Here is a 19,848-nt window from a genome sequence, read left to right as displayed (position 1 = left end):
ACGACAGAATGATCTCTGTTCGTTTTCAAGGCAAACCATTCAGTATTACGGTAATCCAAGTCTATGCCCTGACCAGTACTGCTGAAGAAGCTGAAGTTGAAAAGTTCTGTGAAGACCTATAAGACCTTTTAGAACTAACACCCCCCAAAAAAGTCCTTTTCATTACAGGGGACTGGAATGCAAAAGTAGGAAGTCAAGAAACACCTGGAGTAACAGGCAAATTTGGCCATGGAGTACAGAATGAAGCGGGGCAAAGGCTAATAGAGTTTTGCCAACAGAACGCAATGGTCATACCAAGCACCCTCTTCCGACAACACAAGAGAAGACTCTACACGTGGATATCATCAGATAGTCAACACCAAAATCAGACTGATTATATTCTTTGCAGCCAAAGATGGAGAAGCTCTATACAGTCAGTGAAAACAAGACCGGGAGTTGACTGTGGCTCAGATCATGAACTTCTTATTGCCAAATTCAGACTTAAATTGAAGAAAGTAGGGAAAACCACTAGACCATTCAGGTATGACCAAAATCAAATCCCTTACTATTATACAGTGGAAGTGAGAAATAGATTTAAGGGAACAGATCTAATAGACACAGTGCCTGATAAACTATGGACAGAGGTTTGTGACGTTATACAGGAGACAGGGATCAAGACCACCCCCAAGAAAAAGAAATGCAAAAAGGCAAAATGGCTGTCTGAGGAGGCCTTACAAATAGCTGTAAAAATAAGAGAATCGAAAAGCGAAGGAGAAAAGGAAAGATATACCAAGATACACCCATCTGAATGCAGAGTTCCAAAGAACAGCAAGGAGAGATAAGAAAGCCTTCCTCAGTGATCAGTGCAAAGAAGTACAGGAAAATAATAAAATGGCAAAGACCAGAGATCTCTTCAAGAAAATCAGAGATACCAAGGGAACATTTCATGCAAAGATGGGCTCAATAAAGGATAGAAATAGTATGGACTGAACACAAGCAGAAGATATTAAGAGAAGAGGTGGCAAGAATATACAGAACTGTACAAAAAAGATCTTAATGACCCAGATAATCACGGTGGTGTGATCACTCACCTAGAGCCAGACATCCTGGAATGTGAAGTCAAGTGGGCCTTAGAAAGCATCACTACGAACAAAGCATGTGGAGGTGATGGAATTCCAAATGAGCTATTTCAAATCCTGAAAGGTGGTGCTGTCAAAGTGTGCACTCAATATGCCAGCAAATCTGGAAAACTCAGCAGTGGCCAAAGGACTGGAAAGGGTCAGTTTTCATTCCAATCCCAAAGAAGGGCAATGCCAAAGAATGCTCAAACTATCGCACAATTGCACTCATCTCACACGCGAGTAAAGTAATGCTCAAAATTCCCCAAGCCAGGCTTCAGCAATACATGAACCATGAATTTCCAGATGTTCAAGCTGGGTTTAGAAAAGGCAGAGGAACCAGAGACCAAATTGCCAACATTCGCTGGATCATGGAAAAAGCAAGAGAGTTCCAGAAAAACATCTATTTCTGCTTTATTGACTATGCCAAAGCCTTTGACTATGTGGATCACAATAAACTGTGGAAAATTCTGAAAGAGATGGGCATACCAGACCACCTGACCTGCCTCTTGAGGAACCTGTATGCTGGTCAGGAAGCAAGAGTTAGAACTGGACATGGAACAACAGACTGGTTTCAAACAGGAGAAGGAGTATGTCAAGGCTGTATATTGTCACCCTGTTTATTTAACTTATATGCAGATTATACATCATGAGAAACGCTGGGCTGGAAGAAGCACAAGCTGGAATCAAGATTGCCGTGAGAAATATCAATCACCTCAGATATACAGATGACACCACCCTTATGGCAGAAAGTGAAGAAGAACTAAGGAGCCTCTCAATGAAAGTGAAAGAGGAGAGTGAAAAAGTTGGCTTAAAGCTGAACATTCAGAAAACTTAAGATCATGGCATCCAGTGCCATCACTGCATGGCATATGCAGGGGGAAACCATGAAAACAGTGAAGACTTTATTTTGGGAGGCTCCAAAATCACTGCAATGGTGACTGCAGCCATGAAATTCAAAGACACTTACTCCTTCTACAGGTGTGACCCTGATTTATTATTCACTTCTTAATAGGTTTCCCAGCTTCCATTTCATTTATCCTCAAAACTATTCTAAGTACTACTACAAGATGACTTTTCCTTAAATGCTTCCTTTTTCATGTCAGCTCACTGCTCTAGAGTCTTTAATTAATGATTATTAGCCAGATTTCCTAGCTTGGTTATCAAGATTCTTTGTTCAGTTCACTTCAGTTTAGTTTAGTTTAGTTTCCTTCCTTTAGGAAGGAAAGTTATGACCAACCTAGACAGCATATTAAAAAGTAGAGACATTACTTTGCCAACTAAGGTCTGTCTCGTCAAGGCTATTAGTTGTTTTTCCAGTAGTCATGTATGGATGTGAGAGTTGAACTATAAAGAAAGCTGAACGCTGAAGAATTGATGCTTTTGAACTGTGGTGTTGGAAAAGACTCTTGAGAGTTCCTGGGACTGCAAGGAGATCCAACCAGTCCATTCTGAAGGAGATCAGTCCTTAGTGCTCATTGGAAGGATTGATGTTGCACCTGAAACTCCAATACTTTGGCCACCTGATGCGAAGAGCAGACTCATTTGAAAAGACCCTGATGATGGGAAAGATTGAAGGCAGGAGGAGAAGGGGATAACAGAGGATGAGATGGCTGGATGCCATCACTGACTCAGTGGAGATGAGACTGGTTAAACTCCAGGAGTTGGTGATGGACAGGGAAGCCTGGCATGCTGTAGTCCATGGGGTCACGAAGAGTCGGACACAACTGAGTGACTAAACTAAACTGAAGTGAACTGAACAAAGAATCTTGATAATCAAGCTAGGAAATCTGGCTAACAATCATTAATTAAAGACTCTAGAGCAGTGAGTTGACATGAAAAAGGAAGCATTTAAGGAAAAGTCATCTTGTAGCAGTACTTAGAATAGTTTTAAGGATAAATGAAATGGAAGCTGGGAAACCTATTAGGAGGTGAATAATAAATCAGGGTCACACCTGTAGAAAAAGTACAAAAGGACAGGTTTATTCATTATAGCGGGCAAAGCAGAGTGTCTGCCAAAGAATACTTTAAGATTTTGTATTTAGATACAAAAAGTACTTAGGTACTCCTGTCAAGGCTGTATACTGTCACCCTGCTTATTTAACTTATATGCAGAATACATCAGTAGAAACACTGGGCTGGAAGAAGCACAAGCTGCAATCAAGATTGCCAGGAGAAATATCAATCACCTCAGATATGCAGATAACACCACCCTTATGGCAGAAAGTGATGAAGAACTAAAGAGCCTGTTAATGAAAGTGAAAGAGGAGAGTGAAAAAGTTGGCTTAAGGCTCAATACTCAGAAAACTGAGATTATGGCATCCGGTCCCATCACTTCATGGCAAATACATGGGGCAACAGTGCAAACAGTTTCAGACTCTATTTTGGGGGGCTCCAAAATCACTACAGATGGTGACTGCAGCCATGAAATTAAAAGACGATTACTCCTTGGAAGGAAAGTTATGATCAATATAGACAGCATATTAAAAAGCAGAGACATTACTTTGTCAACAAAGGTCCGTCTAGTCAAGGCTATGGTTTTTCCAGTGGTCATGTATGGATGTGAGAGTTGGACTATAAGGAAAGCTGAGCACCGAAGAATTGATGCATTTGAAATGTGGTGTTGGAGAAGACTCTTGAGAGTCCCTTGCACTGCAAGGAGATCCAACCAGTCCATCCTAAAGGAGATCAGTGGTGGGTGTTCATTGGAAGGACTGATGTTGAAACTGATACTCCAATATTTTGGCCACCTGATGCGAAGAGTGGACTCATTTAAAAGACCCTGATGTTGGGAAAGATTGAAGGCAGGACGAGAAGGGATGAGAGGATGAGATGGTTAGATAGCATCACTGACTTGATGGACACGAGTTTGGGTAAACTCCGGGAGTTGGTGATGGACAGAGAGGCCTGGCGTGCTGCGGTTCATGGGATCGCACAGAGTGGGACACGACTGAGCAGTCAAAGAAAAAAATACAGGGTTTTGAGTCAGCCAGGTCTGGGTCAAATCTGTGCTATTCACTTGTTTTTTGGCCACACTATACAGCACACGGGATTGTAGTTGCTGGACCAGGGAAGTCCCGGTGCTACATAACTTTCAGTTCAGTTCAGTTCAGTTCAGTCGCTCAGTCATGTCCGACTCTTTGCAACCCTGTGAATCACAGCACAGACCTCCCTGTCCTACATAACTTTAAAGAAGCTATTTTCTCTGAGTCTTAAGTTTCCTTGGATATAAAACGATTTATCTTGTTTGGATGTTGAGAGAGTAAATAAGAAAATACATATAAAGCATCTATGTCCTTGTACGTGGAACACAACAGCACTAAATAATTGTGATTTTTACCTCTCTCCCTTGGCTCCCTTGCTCTTTATTCCTTAACGATACTGAGAATTAAGCAGTACAGTAGGTCATCTGTCTACAAGTTGTCATTTTAAAGCTGATAAAATTGAGTTAATGAGAAATTAAATGACATTCAATGGCCTACAACCAGCTACCTTCACTGTTGGCACCACGGAATAGACATATAGGCCATAAAACACATAAAAAATAGTTGGAAATCACAAACACAGACTCTTCTTTAAAGACATATCCTCTAATAATACAACTGAGGATCTGATTCATGAACTTAAAAACATTTAAATGTGATTGTTTCCTTAACAATATAAAAGGCCAATCTGTTTTAAAAGAAAACCGTTTCTAATGTACACACCAAATTCCAGTGTAGGTTGAATTTACAAATGGGGACCTTTCCATTAGAGAAGGAAAATGAAAGGTATAAATTTCCTCTCTTAACATACATTGAATACACTGGAACTTCAGACATAATCAGCAATAAATTTACTTACCTTCCATGAGCATGAAAATCTAGCCGTAAAAACTGGTCCTCATGTGATACTGCTCTTTTGGCACGCTGGTGTTTTTGGTGTAATGAATCCACATCATATGATAATCCTTCATAATGTCTAATGTATTTATTTAAAGGATTTCCATACTGACCTACAAAAAATAAACAGTTTGAATTAATATCTTCTTATGGTTTATTCTAATTCTAAAATGATTTCACAATTATTCTGTGTTAAACAACTGTTTCACCAATCTTAATACTTTATTTTCATAAACAGTTGTTAATTTTTGTTTGTTTGTTTGTGGTCACATTATACAGCATATGGGATCCTAGTTTCCTGACCAGGGATCAACCCCGTGCTTCCTGCAAGTGGAAGCAGAGTCTTAACCACTGGATCACCAGAAAAGTCCCTAAAAGCTTATTATAATGGGAATTTTAACCACACACAAGGTTTGATGTTAGCCATAGGTTTGTCTAGGATGTCCTTAATCAAGCTGAGGAAGTTTTATACTCAGGAAGAGATGTTGATCTTTGTCTACATCTATTAAGATGCTTACAATAGATAATCAATAAAGACCTACTCTATAGCACTAGGAACTATTCCTATATGGGAAAAGAATTTGAAATATATATACATATATTTATGAATAAATGAATCACTTTGACATACACCTGAAACTAACACAACCTTGTAAATCAACTATATTGCAATAAAAATAAGTAAATAATTTTTTTAAAAGATGACTGTTTTTTTCTTTTTAGTTTATTAATATGTGAAATCAAACTGACTTATTCTCATGGGCAGAAGAACTAAACAGACATTGCTCCAAAGACGTACAGATGGCCAACAGACACATGGAAAGATGTTCAACATCACTAATTATTGGGACTTCCCTGATGGCTCAGCAGGTAAAGAATCTGCCTGCCAATGCAGGGGACACAACTTTGATCCTCGGTCTGGGAAGACTCCACATGCTGCAGAGCAACTAAGCCTGTGTAACACAACTACTGAGCCTGTGTCTAGGGCCCCTGAGCCTGTGTAACACAGCTACTGAGCCCGCATATCTTTGAGCCTGTGCTAACAAGACAAGTCACAGCAATGAGAAGCCCTGGTATCACAACAAAGGGCAGCCCCCACTTTCCCACCACTAGAAAAAACCCACATGAGGCAGAGAATACCAAGTGAAACCAAAAACAAATAATATATAAAAAAAATTTTAAGGTCTACAAATAACAAATGCTAAAGAAGAGGGAACTCGCCTACACTGTTGGTAGGAATGTTAGCTGATGCAGCAGATACGGAGAATAGTATGGAGATTCCTCAAAAACTAAAACTAGAATTTCCATATGATCCAGCAATCTTACTCCTGGACACGTATCTGTTCAAAACTATAATTCAGGAATATACATGTGCACCTATATTCACAGCAGCACTATTCACAACAGTGAACACGGACATGGAAACAACTTAAACGTCCCTCAACAGATAAATGAATAAAGCTGTGGTACGTATATACAATGGAATGTGACTTAGCTATAAAAGAGAGTAAAATAATGCCATTTGGAGCAACATGGATAGAACTATAGAATATCATAGTAGGTGAAGTTAAGTCAGAAAAAGAAAGACAAATACCATATGATACCACTTACATGTGGACAAACTCACAGACACAGAGAACAGACTTGAGACTGCAAGGGTGGGGAGGGAAGGGAAAGGATTAAGTGGGCGCTGAGGGGAGCAGAGGCCAACCATTATATACTGAGATAAACAAGGTCCTGCTGTATAGTATAAGGAACTCTACTCAATATCCTATGATAAACATGGGAAAGAATTTTTTAAAAAGACTGCATATATATACGTATAATTGAATCACTATGCTGTACAGCTAAAATTAACAAAACATTGTAAATCAGTTATACTTCAATTTTTTAAAAAACTGTTGATTTTCTAATGTTAAACCACCCTTGCATTACCAAAATAAATCCAATTTGACTACAGTATATTGTGTTTTATAATATTGTTAGATTTGATAAATTTTGTTTAGAATTTTTATTATGTATGTTCATGAGAGACACTAGTCTGTAGTTTTCTTGGACTGTCTTTGTCAAGTATTAGTATCAATATAAAAAAACATTTTGAAAGTATTACCTCTTCTTCAATTTTCTGGACAAATTTATGTGGAACTGGTATTATTTCCTCCTTAAATGTTTGATAGAATTCACCAGTGAAGCCATCTTAGCCTGGAGTTTTCTTTGTGAAAGGTTATTAATGACATCAACTTTATACATAAACAGCTATTCTGGTTATCCATTCCTTGACTGACCCTTTGCTAAGAATTTGTCCATTTCACCTAAGTTTTTAAGTTATGGAAATAAAGCTGTTCATAATATTCCCTTATTATGCTTTTTAATATCTTCTGAATCTATAGTAATGTTACCTCCCTCATTCCAGATATCAGTAATCTATATCTTCTCTCTTTGGGTCCTAATCAAGATAGCTAGAGAATTATTGATTTGACTGATCTTCTCAAGAACCAACTTTTATTTCCTTTTATTTTCCTTATTTTTCTGCTTCCTATTTTTTAATTTTCAACTTGATCTCTATTTCTTTCCTTCCACTTACTTTAAGTAAAATCGCTCTATTTTTTTTCAGTGAAGACCATTGATTTAAGTTTTCACTCCCATCCCAAAGAAAGGCAATGCCAAAGAATGTTCAAACTACTTCACAGTTACACTCATCTCACACACTAGCAAAGCAATGCTCAAAATTCTTCAAGCTAGTCTTCAACAGCCTGTGAACCGAGAACTTCCAGATGTTCAAACTGGATTTCGAAAAGGCAGAGGAACCAGAGATCAAATTGCTAACATCCGCTGGATCATTGAAAACACAAAAGAATTCCAGAAAAACATCTACTTCTGTTTCATGGACTATGCTAAAGCCTTTGACTGTGGGGATCACAACACTGTGGAAAATTCTTCAAGAGATGGGAATACCACACCACCTGACCTGCCTCCTGCGAAAACTGTATGCAGGTCAAGAAGTAACAACAGTAGAACTGGGCATGGAACAACAGACTGGTTCCAAATTGGGAAAGGAATATGTCAAGACCCTATACTGTCACCCTGCTTATTTAACTTACATGCAGAGTACATCATGCGAAATGCCGGGCTGGATGAAGCACAGGCTGGAATAAAGATTGCAGAGAGAAACATCAATAACCTCAGATATGCAGATGACACCACCCTTATGGCAGAAAGCAAAGAGGAACTAAAGAGCCTCTTGATTAAAGTGAGAGAGAGTGAAAAAGCTGGCTTAAAACTCAACATTCAAAAAACGAAGATCATGGCATCTGGTCCTATCACGTCATGGCAAATAGATGGGGAAACAACGCAAACAGTGACAGACTTTATTTTTGGGGGCTCCAAAATCACTGCAGATGATGACTGCAACCATGAAATTAAGACGCTTGCTCTTTGAAAGAAAAGCTATGACAAACCTAGACAGCGTATTAAAAGGCAGAGACATTACTATGCCAACAAAGGTCTGTCGAGTCAAAGTTATGGTTTTTCCAGTAGTCATGTATGGATGTGAGAGTTGGACCATAAAGAAGGCTGAGTGCCAAACAATTGATGCTTTTGAGCTGTAGTGTTAGAGAAGACTCTTGAGAGTCCACTGGACTGCAAAGAGGTCAAACCAGTCCATCTTAAAGGAAATCAGTCCTGAATATTCATTCATTGGAAGGACTGATTCTCAAGCTGAAGCTCCAATTCTTTGGCCACCTGATGGGAAGAGTTGACTCATGAGAAAAGACCCTGATGCTTGAAAAGACTGAATGCAGGAGGAGAAGGGGACGACAGAGGACAAGATGGTTGGATGGCATCACCGACTCAATGGACATGAGTCTGAGCAAGCTCCAGGAGATAGTGAAGGACAGGGAAGCCTGGTGTGCTGCAGTCCATGGGGTCTCAAAGAGCCGGACATGACTGAGCAACTGAACAACAATGATTTAAGACTTCTGTATTCAGTTATTCTACTTACTACCCAGGTGCTGTAAGTGTCCCCTTAATACTGTTTAGCAGCATCCCACAGATTCTGTTATGCTGTGTTACCATTTTCATTCTCTTCAATATACTTTCTTGTTTCCTTTTTAATTTCTTCTACAATTCATATGCTATTTAGAAGCCTGTTATTTAGATTCTATTAATAAATATGAGGAATTTTTCAGTTATCTTTCTGTTACTGACCTCTAATTTAATTCTACTCTACCCAGAGAACATACTTTGTATGACAATCCTTTTAAATACAGAGATTTATTTTATGACCAAGAATGTGGGTCTATCCTTGCACATGTTTCATGCACAGCTGAAAAGAATGTATATTCTACTGTTAACGGATGAGTATTCCAGAAACGTCAACCTCTGCACATATTGAGTACAGTGTTACATAAACAACAACCAGGTCAGTTGGTTTACAGTGTTGTTTAATCTTCTATATCCTTAATGATTTTCTACCTACCTGTTCTATTACTAACAGAAAGGCACTGAAATCTATGATTACGGCTTTTTCTATTTCTCCTGGCAGTTCTTTGCTTAACTGATTTTTGAAGTTCTATTATTACGTGCATAGGACTTCCCCAGTGCCTCAGACAGTAGAGTGTCTGTCTACAATGCGGGAGACCTGGGTTCGATCCCTGGGTCAGGAAGATTCCCTGGAGAAGGAAATGGCAACCCACTCCAGTACTCTTGCCTAGAAAAATCCCACAGACGGAGGAGCCTGGTGTCCATGGTGTCGCAAAGAGTCGGACACGACTGAGCAACATCACTTTCACTTTATTATGTACATAAATGTTAATGATTTTGTGCCTTCTGGATTAATTCACTCCTTTATCATTTTCAGATGATCTTCTTTATTCTTTGTAATAGTCTATGTTCTAAAATCTACTTTGTCTGGTATTAATATAGCCACTCCCAGTATTTTTTGTTGTTTGATTAGCATGGTCTCTTTCTCTTCCATTCTTTTCCTTTTAGCCTATTTGTGCCTATGTATTTAATGCAAGTTCACTGTAGGCAGCATAGAGTTGGGTCTTGCTTTTTTGTCCAATCTTTTAATTAGGGTGTTTAGATCATTTACATTTAAAGTAGTTACTAATGTGGTTAAGTTTAAGTCTATCATATTGCTATTTATGTTTGTCCCATCTGTTCTTTGCTTCCTTCTCCTTTCTCAGGATTAATTATTTTTTTATGATTCTCTTTTTATTTCTTCACTAGCTTATTACCAAAACTCTCTGGTTATTTTAGTGGTTGCTTTAAGCAAACATCTTTAACTTACTATACCTTCTAATGATCTTATAGCACTTCAGGTATAAAAACCTGACATTACTGTATTTTCATTCCTCTCCTCCTACTGTCATCACATACTTTATTTACTTATATCTGATGAAGTCCACAATACACTGTTAATGTTTTGGTTTAAAGAGACAATTATCTTTTGAAGAGATTTAAATAACAAGAAAAAAATCTCTACTTCTCATTTCCAGGGTTCTTCATTCCTTGGTGTGAATCCGTATTTTCATCTAGTATCATTTTTCTTCTACCTGGATAACTCCCTCTAACATTTCTTCTGCTGGTGAAGCTTTTCCAGATATTGGATGTCTCAAAATCTTTATTTCGTCTTTATTTTTGAAAGATATTTTTACTGGGCATAGAATTTCAGGCTGACAGGTTTGGGTTTTTTTAATGTATTTTTTGAATGTTGCTCCACTATCTTTTCACCTGTATTCCTTCTGATAAGAAATCTGTCATCCTTACCATTGCTCCTCTGAAGGTAATGTTTTTTCCCTCCCTAGTGCTTTTAAGATGTTCCTCTTTAACGTTGGTTTTGAACAATTTAATTATGATGTGCTCTGGTTTCTTCATACTTACTAAGCTTTAGTTTCAGTAAACTTCTTGGACCTGTAGGTTTATAATTTTTCAACTACTATTTCTTCAAAATTTTTTTCACTCTCCCCACCCCCACATACCCAAGGAATCCAATTATTAGTATATTAAGGTCACCAAATTCTTCCCAGAGCCCACTGATGTGTATTCTCATATTTATCAAAAATTCTTCTGTTTCATTTTGAACAGCTTCTAATGCTGTCTTTCAGTTCAGTAATATTCTCTATGTCTAATCTGTTGTTAATGCCATCCGGTATGCTTTCCATCTAAAACATTGTTAGTTTTCATCTGTACAAGTTAGATTTGCATCTGTTTTATATCTTTTATGTCTCTACTTAACTTTTTTAACATATCAAATAGTTATAACAAGTCTCTTAATGTTCTTGTCTGCTAATTTTAATGCCCACCACAGTTATGGGTTGGTTCCAATTGATTGCTTATTCTTTTCGTTAGAGAATGTGTTTCCCTGCTTCATTGCATGTCTCATAATCTTGCACTGAATGGATGGTAGATGCTGTGAATTTCCCCTTGCAGTGGCTGGAACACTTTTTGTATTCTTATAAATATTCTTAGGCTTTGTTAATAGGACAAATTAAAAGGTATTTGGAAACAGTTTGATCCTTTTGGGTCTTCCCTTTAAGATTTGTTACATGAGTCTGCAGCAGTGTTCAATGTAGGGCTAATTTCCCCTACTACTGGGGCAAGACATATTTGAGTACTCTATCCAATGCTCCACAGATCATGCATTTCTCCAGTTTGGCGGGTACGAACAAGCACTATTTCCGGCACCATGTGAGCATGGGGCATGGTTTCTTTCCCTGGCCTCAGGCAGTTTCCCCACATATATACACTGATCAAATATACTCTACCAAACACTCCAGAGGAACCCTCTGCAGATCTCAAGGATTCTCTCCCTATGCAGCACCCTTCACTGTGATATTCTGTCTGCAAACAAGCTGCTTTGGTCCAATTCCATCTCCACAACTCTAAGTTTGCTGGTCTCCACCTAGGTTCCCTCTTATAGATGGAAATTCATTCCATGCAGAAAGCTGAAACAATCAAAGGTCTCACTTCATTTGTTTCCCCTCTTTTGGGGATCATGTCATTCACCACCTGGATATCAGTGTCTTAAAAATGATTGTTTCTCACCTAATGGATTGCATAAAGCCTAAATGTTTCATCACTAAATTTTCTGCTTACACAATCAGCTGCTAGTCACTTCATGGTTAAAGATACAAGCTCTTAAATCATCTGGGTTTAAGTTCTGGAGACGGCATAACAAGGTAACTATACTTAATACTACTGAACCGTACACTAGAAATGCTTAAGATTATAAATTTTATGGTACATAATACTTTGTTAGGATAAAAAAATTACCTGGGTTTGAATCCCATTACTTTCGTTTATTAGCTTGTTTTCCTGATCAAATGGAAAACTCAGCTTCATTTTCCCATCCTTAAAATAGACAGAAGTAGAATACCTTGTGGAGAAGGCAATGGCACCCCACTCCAGTACTCTTACTTGGAAAATCCCATGGACGGAGGAGCCTAGTAGGCTGCAGTCCATGGGGTCGCTAAGAGTCGGACACGACTAAACGACTTCCCTCTCACTTTTCACTTTCCTGCATTGGAGAAGGAAATGGCAACCAACTCCAGTATTCTTGCCTGGAGAGTCCCAGGGACGGGGGAGCCTGGTGGGCTGCCATCTATGGGGTTGCACAGAGTCAGACACGACTGAAGCGACTTAGCAGCAGCAGCAGCAGCAGCAGCAGCAGAATACCTTGCTTTTAAGGCTGTTACAATGATCAAATGATTTAAGCCACATGTGGCAATTAGCAAAGTCCCTGCTAAGTCTCTTCAGTCGTGTCCGACTCTGTGCGACCCCTGAGATGGCAGCCCACCGGCTCCCCCGTCCCTGGGATTCTCCAGGCAAGAACACTGGAGTGGGTTGCCATTTCCTTCTCCAATGCATGAAAGTGAAAAGTGACAGTGAAGTCGCTCAGTCATGTCCGACTCTAGCGACCCCATGGACTGCAGCCTACCAGGCTCCTCCATCCATGGGATTTTCCAGGCAAGAGTACTGGAGTGGGATGCCATTGCCTTCTCTGAGCAAAGTCCCTACCATACAATAAAGGCTCAATAAATTATTCACAGTTATCACCATCTCTTCCCTCTCCTCCCCTTCCATTTCCTCCTCCTTTCACACTTGTCTTTGAGACCTATTTACACAAATTGAGGCCACAGATTCAGGAATAAAGACAGAACTAGGTTTGAATTCTGACATTTCCTCACCATGACTACATGATCCGGTAACTATTTAACTTTTTTAAACCCCAGGGAGTTTTTTTGTTTTGTTTTAATCTGTAAAATAAAGGCAACAGTGAATACCTTAAATGCAAGTAAACTGCTTAGCAGAAAGGGTAGCATGAAACTACTGAGTCACTTCACCATACTTTAGAATGCACTGTTCTCAAGAGAGGTGACCGAAATGTAGTCCAAAACTAGAATTCAAAGCTACCTTACAACTAGCAAAGAAAATATAATGAAGCCAAGGTATAAGAGAAAATAAGCCTCCTGGTATGGAACTTTTAAAAATCAGGACTAAATAACAGAATCATACATTGTATCAATGTATGTTCCATATTCCTATAAAATATCTTTACATTTATACACGGATTTTTAAAAACAACCCACATAAGAGAAAACATCAAGAAAAAAAATCGACAATGGGGAAGTTTTACTAAGAGAACTTTAGGGTAGTTTCTTCCATTTTAAAAATCAAAGTAGGGGAACGTCCCTGGTGGTACAGTAAGAATCTGCCTGCCAATGCAGGGGACAGAGGTTCGATCTCTGGTCCAGGATGATTCCACGTGCCCCCGAGTAACTAAGCCCATATGCCACAATTACAAGAGAAGCCACTGCCAACGAGTAGCCTGTGTACCACAACTAAGAGTAGTACCTGCTCACCACAACTAGAGAAAAGCCCATGTACAGCAACGAAGACCCAGTGCAACAAAAAATAAATTATATTTTTCAAAAAATCAAAGTAGGATCACTAAGTTATATTTCTTTTAAGTGGACTGAGTAGCCACAGTACAATCTTAGCTTTGTAAAGTTACTTCTCCCACTCTTTTCTTAGCACCAAAAAGTTGACTTTTTAGATCACAGTGCAGATAAAGTATTTTGCCACTTTTAATAACTTAAAACAGTAACTGTGGCTATTCTAGGGAAGCACATGTCATAAAGGCTCAATTATTTGCATGAATAGAATACTTCAGGGAGACATTAAAGGAAGTCATCTTTTCTCTATCCCACACACACAGGAATTTTATAAAGCAACATAATGTTTACTTGCGCTTGAAAAGGACCTAAGTAATGATTTTCAGAATCTTTATAACTGAGATAAAATATGATTTCACAGCATTTAATTGGGAAAGTTAAAAATGCTACCCAGGTACATACAGTTAACAAGTCCACTTCATTATCAGACCTATGTTCCTTTGTTAACTATGCCTAACTATCAGTATTTATGATATGATCATGGTAATACTTTAAGTTATTGAAAACAATGTACTAAATGAGAGAATTCCCTGGCATGCCAGGGGTTAGGACTCTGACACTTTCACTGCCAAGGCCTGGGTTCAATCTCTGGTTGGAGAACTAAGATCCCACATAAATAATGGTATTTAGGCATAGTTAACAAAGGAACGTATTGAATGAAACTGTATTATCTTATTTCTCCTTCTAATACTTAATGAAAATGGGGGAACCATGAGGGAAAACATACATACATACATACATACATATATATATATATATATATATATATATATATAAAGCAGCCCTCCCACACTAAGAGAAAATCCTCAAGAACTAAAACCAAATACGAAAAGGATATAATCAAGTGTGTGTTAAAGCTGACTGATATAGGCTCAATTCTCCTCCCAACTCTGTTCAATGACATGTTGGTGGCTCATACTTATACTACTGAAGTTAGAAATGCTGCATATCAGAGGCTTTATTGTTTTTTTTTCCTATTATCAAGAGTGTCAGTGAACTAATAGAACACAGGGTATATAACCTAATGGTATAATCTTTCAAACAAGCAGCCAAGGAAATAAACAGAATACTCTTAATGAGAAAGTGGAAAAGCACAGCACACTGAACTCCTAATGCTGACCCTAGCTGCAAAATTCACTTTTTAAAGAAATTCTCTCTTCTGTTTTACCTACTTTTCTGCAAATCAGAATTGTATGTACCTGGGTAGCATTTTTAACTTTCCCAATTAAACGCTGTGAAATTATGTTTTATCTCAATTATTAAGATACTGAAAATTTTCAAGAGAACAGAACCCTGGAATTGTCAGACAGATTGTATATGATCATGATTCCTGATCTGCAGAAAAGTAGGTAAAACAGAAAATAATGAGCCCCTCAAACTATGACTTAAAGAAAAAAAATACACTGGTCTCAGAGACAAATAAAAAAGAACTTACCCACATTATATCATAGGAAAAACAAAAGAACAAAGAAGAGCCTCACAACCACAAACATGGCAAAACGTATGAAAAAAAAACAACAATAAAAACAGAAAAAGCAAAAGAGAAAAAACCCAATTGAGAAGGAAACAAAAACATCTGGAAACGATCTGGAACAAACCACAATCAACCAGACTTACATGATATTAAGGAATTCTTGTTAATTTTCTTCATGTACAAAAACACTGTGGTTATATAGTAGGAAAATAATCTGAATTTGGGGAGATGTATTTTGAAGTACTTAGGAGTAAAATGACATGCATAATTTTCAGTGAAGTGATTCCCAATGAGACAGAAAAAGGATGTAAATTGCTATCAGTTTCCACTTCTGACTATCATGAAGAAGAACTAAATCTAACCTACCACCATAAACATTCAGAAAACCTGATGAAATACATGGGAGGATAAACAAATGAGGTAAGATCTACAATTGGCCCAACTTAACTACCTGGAAGCAGTTTAAAGTCAATATGCAGAGTACAGGAACCAAACAGAACGTGCTGATAGAGAGGCCAGGCATTTAGAATTCGTGGGCCAGAGTGCCAAAGAGGAAGCTAACAGAAAGGGAGCTCAGAGATCTAAAGAAGGGTTCCCCTAACATGTTTGGCAAATTTGTATCTGATCATGTGAGAATCAACTATCCGAGACCAGAAAAATAAACCACAAAAAAAGTAAGCAGAACAATCTTGAAAGTTTATATAGTTAGGGCTGGGAAGTGTTCATATTCCCACCATCCAGAGAACAAAGACCTGTAATATACGGAGCACTGGGTACAGCCCTCAGGAAAACATCATCTTATTCACAGGGCAAAATTAGCCATAGACTAAAGGCTGTTTGGGATCCACCCTAACAAATTTTAAAGCACTTCCTCCAAAGAACTCAACTGATTCCAAGTAGTTTAACTGTATAACAACAAAATCTGACCATGTTTAAAGGCAAGACAAAATCAAACACAAAAAAAGTAAAAATCAAAAATGAACTGCATCCAGTAAGACTCAGGAAAACACCTTTTTCTCATACTGTTGGATGAAGAAGTCAGACATTAGCAACAGAAACTATAAAGATGACAGAATTAACATACAAAGAAATTGAAATAGTTATCATGGGCTAATAGTTAAAAACTAAAGACAAAAGAAACCTTAAAATCAGCTGGTGGGTTAGGACAAAAGGAACTAGAGAAAGAGACACACTACATATAGAAGAAAGAATGTACAAATGATAGCATGACTACATAACTCAGAAGGTAACTCATCAGCATGTTTGAAATACTACCAAAATAAAATTCTCAACCTAAGATTCCATACCCAGTGAAACATATCTCATAAATGAAGATGAAGGGGGAAAAAGGTGAAATGAACCCTTTTTCAGACATCAAAGCTGAAAATTTACTGCCAGTAGACCTGCATTGCAAGATATGTCAAAGAAGTTTTCAGGCAGAAGGAATATACCAGCTGGAAACCTGTGTTGACACAAAGAAGAGTGCCAAGAACAATAACTATATGAGAAAATAAAAAAGATTTCTTTTCTCATTCTTTAACCTCTTTCAAAGTTAAATGATTGTGTTTAAAAAACACACAATGTGCTATGGCAGTTATGACACACATAGAATTAAAATGTATGATAATACAGCACAATGCAGGAGAGGAAAAATGAAAGAACACTGTAAAAGAAGTGGTATTTTATCCAAAGGTACACAAGGACAAGTTACAGGTGTATACTGTACACCCTAGGAACAACCTCTAAAAATACATAACTAAGCAGGTACATTACATAAGCCAATAACAGAGTTAAGATTAAATCATTTTTTAAAGCAAATTAATCCCAAAAAACATAGACAACGAAGGGCTAAAAAAAGGGCTTATGAACAAATGGAACAGAAAACAAACAGTAAGATGGTAGTTTTAAACTCAATCATATCAATAATTACATTAAAAGTTAATGATTTAAACAAAATTAAAAGATAGAAAGTCACTTTCTTATTTTTCAAGAAAGGTACAGATGAGTTAACTAAAAAATGGGAAAATTATACCATCCAAACCCTAATCCAAGAAAGCTAGAGTGGCTATAGCACTGTCAAAGTAAACTTCAAAACAAACCCAAAAAAGGAGAGAAACGGATTAAAAAAAGACATTTCAGTTCTAAATCTGCTTCACATAATAGCTTAAACCTATGTGAACAAAAAGCTAACAGAACTGAAAGACAAATTTGTAATTATACCTGGAAATCACAACACTCCTCGCTGAACAAGTAGACAAAAATAAGGACTGAACACTATCAAGCAATTTGACTCAATTAACATTTTATAAAATAGTCCACCCAATCATAGAGTATGTATTTTCACAGGCACATGGTGTATTTACCAAAACAGACCTCAATTCTAGGCCACGAAGTGTATTTCCATAAATTTTTAAAGGCTGAGATCATAGATCATGTTTTCTGACTCTGTTAGTGAAATTAAAATGAAGGAAGTCTTGTTCAGGCTTCAGAAGCAAGAGAACAGGCCTCTGACTTGCTTTTAACCTGCCTGGACATTGCCCAGATACCATCCCAGTCTGCAAGCACAGCAAGTCAGGTAGCACTTTAGATAAGAAAAAGAGTAGGTCTTAGAATTCTTGAGCCCCTGGAGGTCTGGCCAACCCCCTTGGGTCTAAAGAAAGCCTATGACTCACAAGGTGAAGTAAACATCATTGTAAAAAGGGTAAAGTAAAAACCAGAGAAGGATTTTTGCGCGCAAACCATTAATGAAAGCAGTTTGCGGCTTGTGATTATAAGGAGCCACTGAAACAGCAATTTGAAGCCTCACCCATGGGGTGAGCATACAGCCCAGGACCCCTTCCCAATTGGGACTCCACATTGCTTTTAATGAGGGACTTCCCAGCATTATTCAAGTCTGAATGAGGATCCATTTTGGTGATGTATATACTATTACTTCTATTGTTTCTTTTCCTTTTCTTTTGGAAAAAGTGAAAGTGTTATTTGCTCAGTCATGTCTGACTCTTTGTGACCCCATGGACTGTAGCCTCTGACCATGGAATTCTTCAGGCAAGAATACTGGAGTGGGTAGCCATTCCCTTCTCCAAGGGATCTTCCCAACCCAGGGATCAAACCCAGGTCTCCTGCATTGCAGCCAGATTCTTTACCATCTAAGCCACCAGGGAAGCCCATTTCTTTTCTCTTAATGACTGAAAGTAGAAATTAAGTTAAATAATCTTCTAGAAAAAAACTGAAATTGTTTATATGTGTAACGAGTGGTTTCTTTTGTTAATGAACTCTTCAAACCTAAAACGAAAGTAAAACTTCTAGAAAACCTACCCTGGTGCAATTAAATCAGTAGCAGATAATATTTGGAAAAAGTCCCCAATATTGGGAACTTAACACATTTCTAAATAGCCCATGGATCAAAGAAGAAATCAAAAGGGAAATGAGAAACATTTTGAATTGACTGCAAAGAACACAAGGGAACCTTATTGGTTGATGTAAAAGTTCTAAATTATTATTATGGCAGTGGTTATATACCACTATATACCTTTCTCAAAATTAATTGCTGAATTTTATTTATGGAAATTATACCTCATAAAATATAAAATCAAGCTAATTACAATTTTTTAAAAGAAAAACAGTGAGTCGAAGTGGCAGGCATGTTGGGTATTTGGCCTTTTACTTTTTCCCAAGGTTAGAAACTTTAAAAAAAAAAAAAATCCAGAATCTAAAACAATTCAAAATAGTCCAACTTATTAATCCTCCCCTTTGAGAAAAAAATACAATGAACATTCTACTGACCTTCAAGAAGCTATGAAGCATCCTACAATGACTCATTATTCACAAGTAACTATATTTTTGTTAATATGACAGACATAAGTAGTAAAAGATGTGGGAAATAAAAGATTAAATGACAATCGGTGATCCCAAGTACGAAAAGAACACTGGGGGAAGCCAAATATCAAGGAAAAGTATCAGCCGAGAAGTAGCTACTAGACCATTTTGAAGAATTTCTTGGCAGTACAAAAGGTCCAATTAAACATTTAAGCTAACAAGCTAAAAGAAAACCTGGAAGCCTACTACTCATCAGACTGTTACCACTGAGATTGGAAATTTGTGTTTGTGAATGTTTGTCCTTACAGAACTAAATCTTCTTCTGTGTACAGTATTTTGCATTTTTGTCACACATAATACCTTGCTATTCATACTGTGATTCAGGAATCAGCTGCCTGGGTTATCTCCTAGGGAACTGTTAGCAATACAAAATCTTGGGCTTGTCTCAGATCTACTGATCCCCAAGTGACTCGGGTTCTACCCAGATGTACCTGATCCCCAGAATGATCTGTATGCATATGGAAGTTTGAGAAGCTCTGCAGCTTTTCTCTATACAGAAATACCCTAACTTCTACCAGCAGCTATATCCTTCTTTTTCTATGTGCTTGCTTTAACCTAAGCCT

The 19,848-nt window shown here is 37.8% G+C and overlaps 1 protein-coding gene across 3 annotated transcripts in view; it reads right to left on the bottom strand.

The window, feature by feature from the left end:
• The window catches only part of ADAM10 (ADAM metallopeptidase domain 10), a 143,600-nt gene that overhangs the window by 100,222 nt on the left and 23,530 nt on the right, over nt 1-19,848 (bottom strand). For all 3 annotated transcript variants that reach the window (XM_061431157.1, XM_061431158.1, XM_061431159.1), the window contains exon 2: nt 4,941-5,091. In XM_061431157.1, the coding sequence (XP_061287141.1) occupies nt 4,941-5,091 (151 nt within the window). The remainder of the gene's footprint in view (nt 1-4,940; nt 5,092-19,848) is intronic.

This window comes from Bos javanicus, chromosome 10 (assembly GCF_032452875.1).
Source record: "Bos javanicus breed banteng chromosome 10, ARS-OSU_banteng_1.0, whole genome shotgun sequence".
Classification (NCBI taxonomy): Eukaryota; Metazoa; Chordata; class Mammalia; order Artiodactyla; family Bovidae; genus Bos; species Bos javanicus.
Note: the sequence above shows the minus strand (reverse complement) of the source record. Positions and strands in the feature narration are given on the sequence as shown.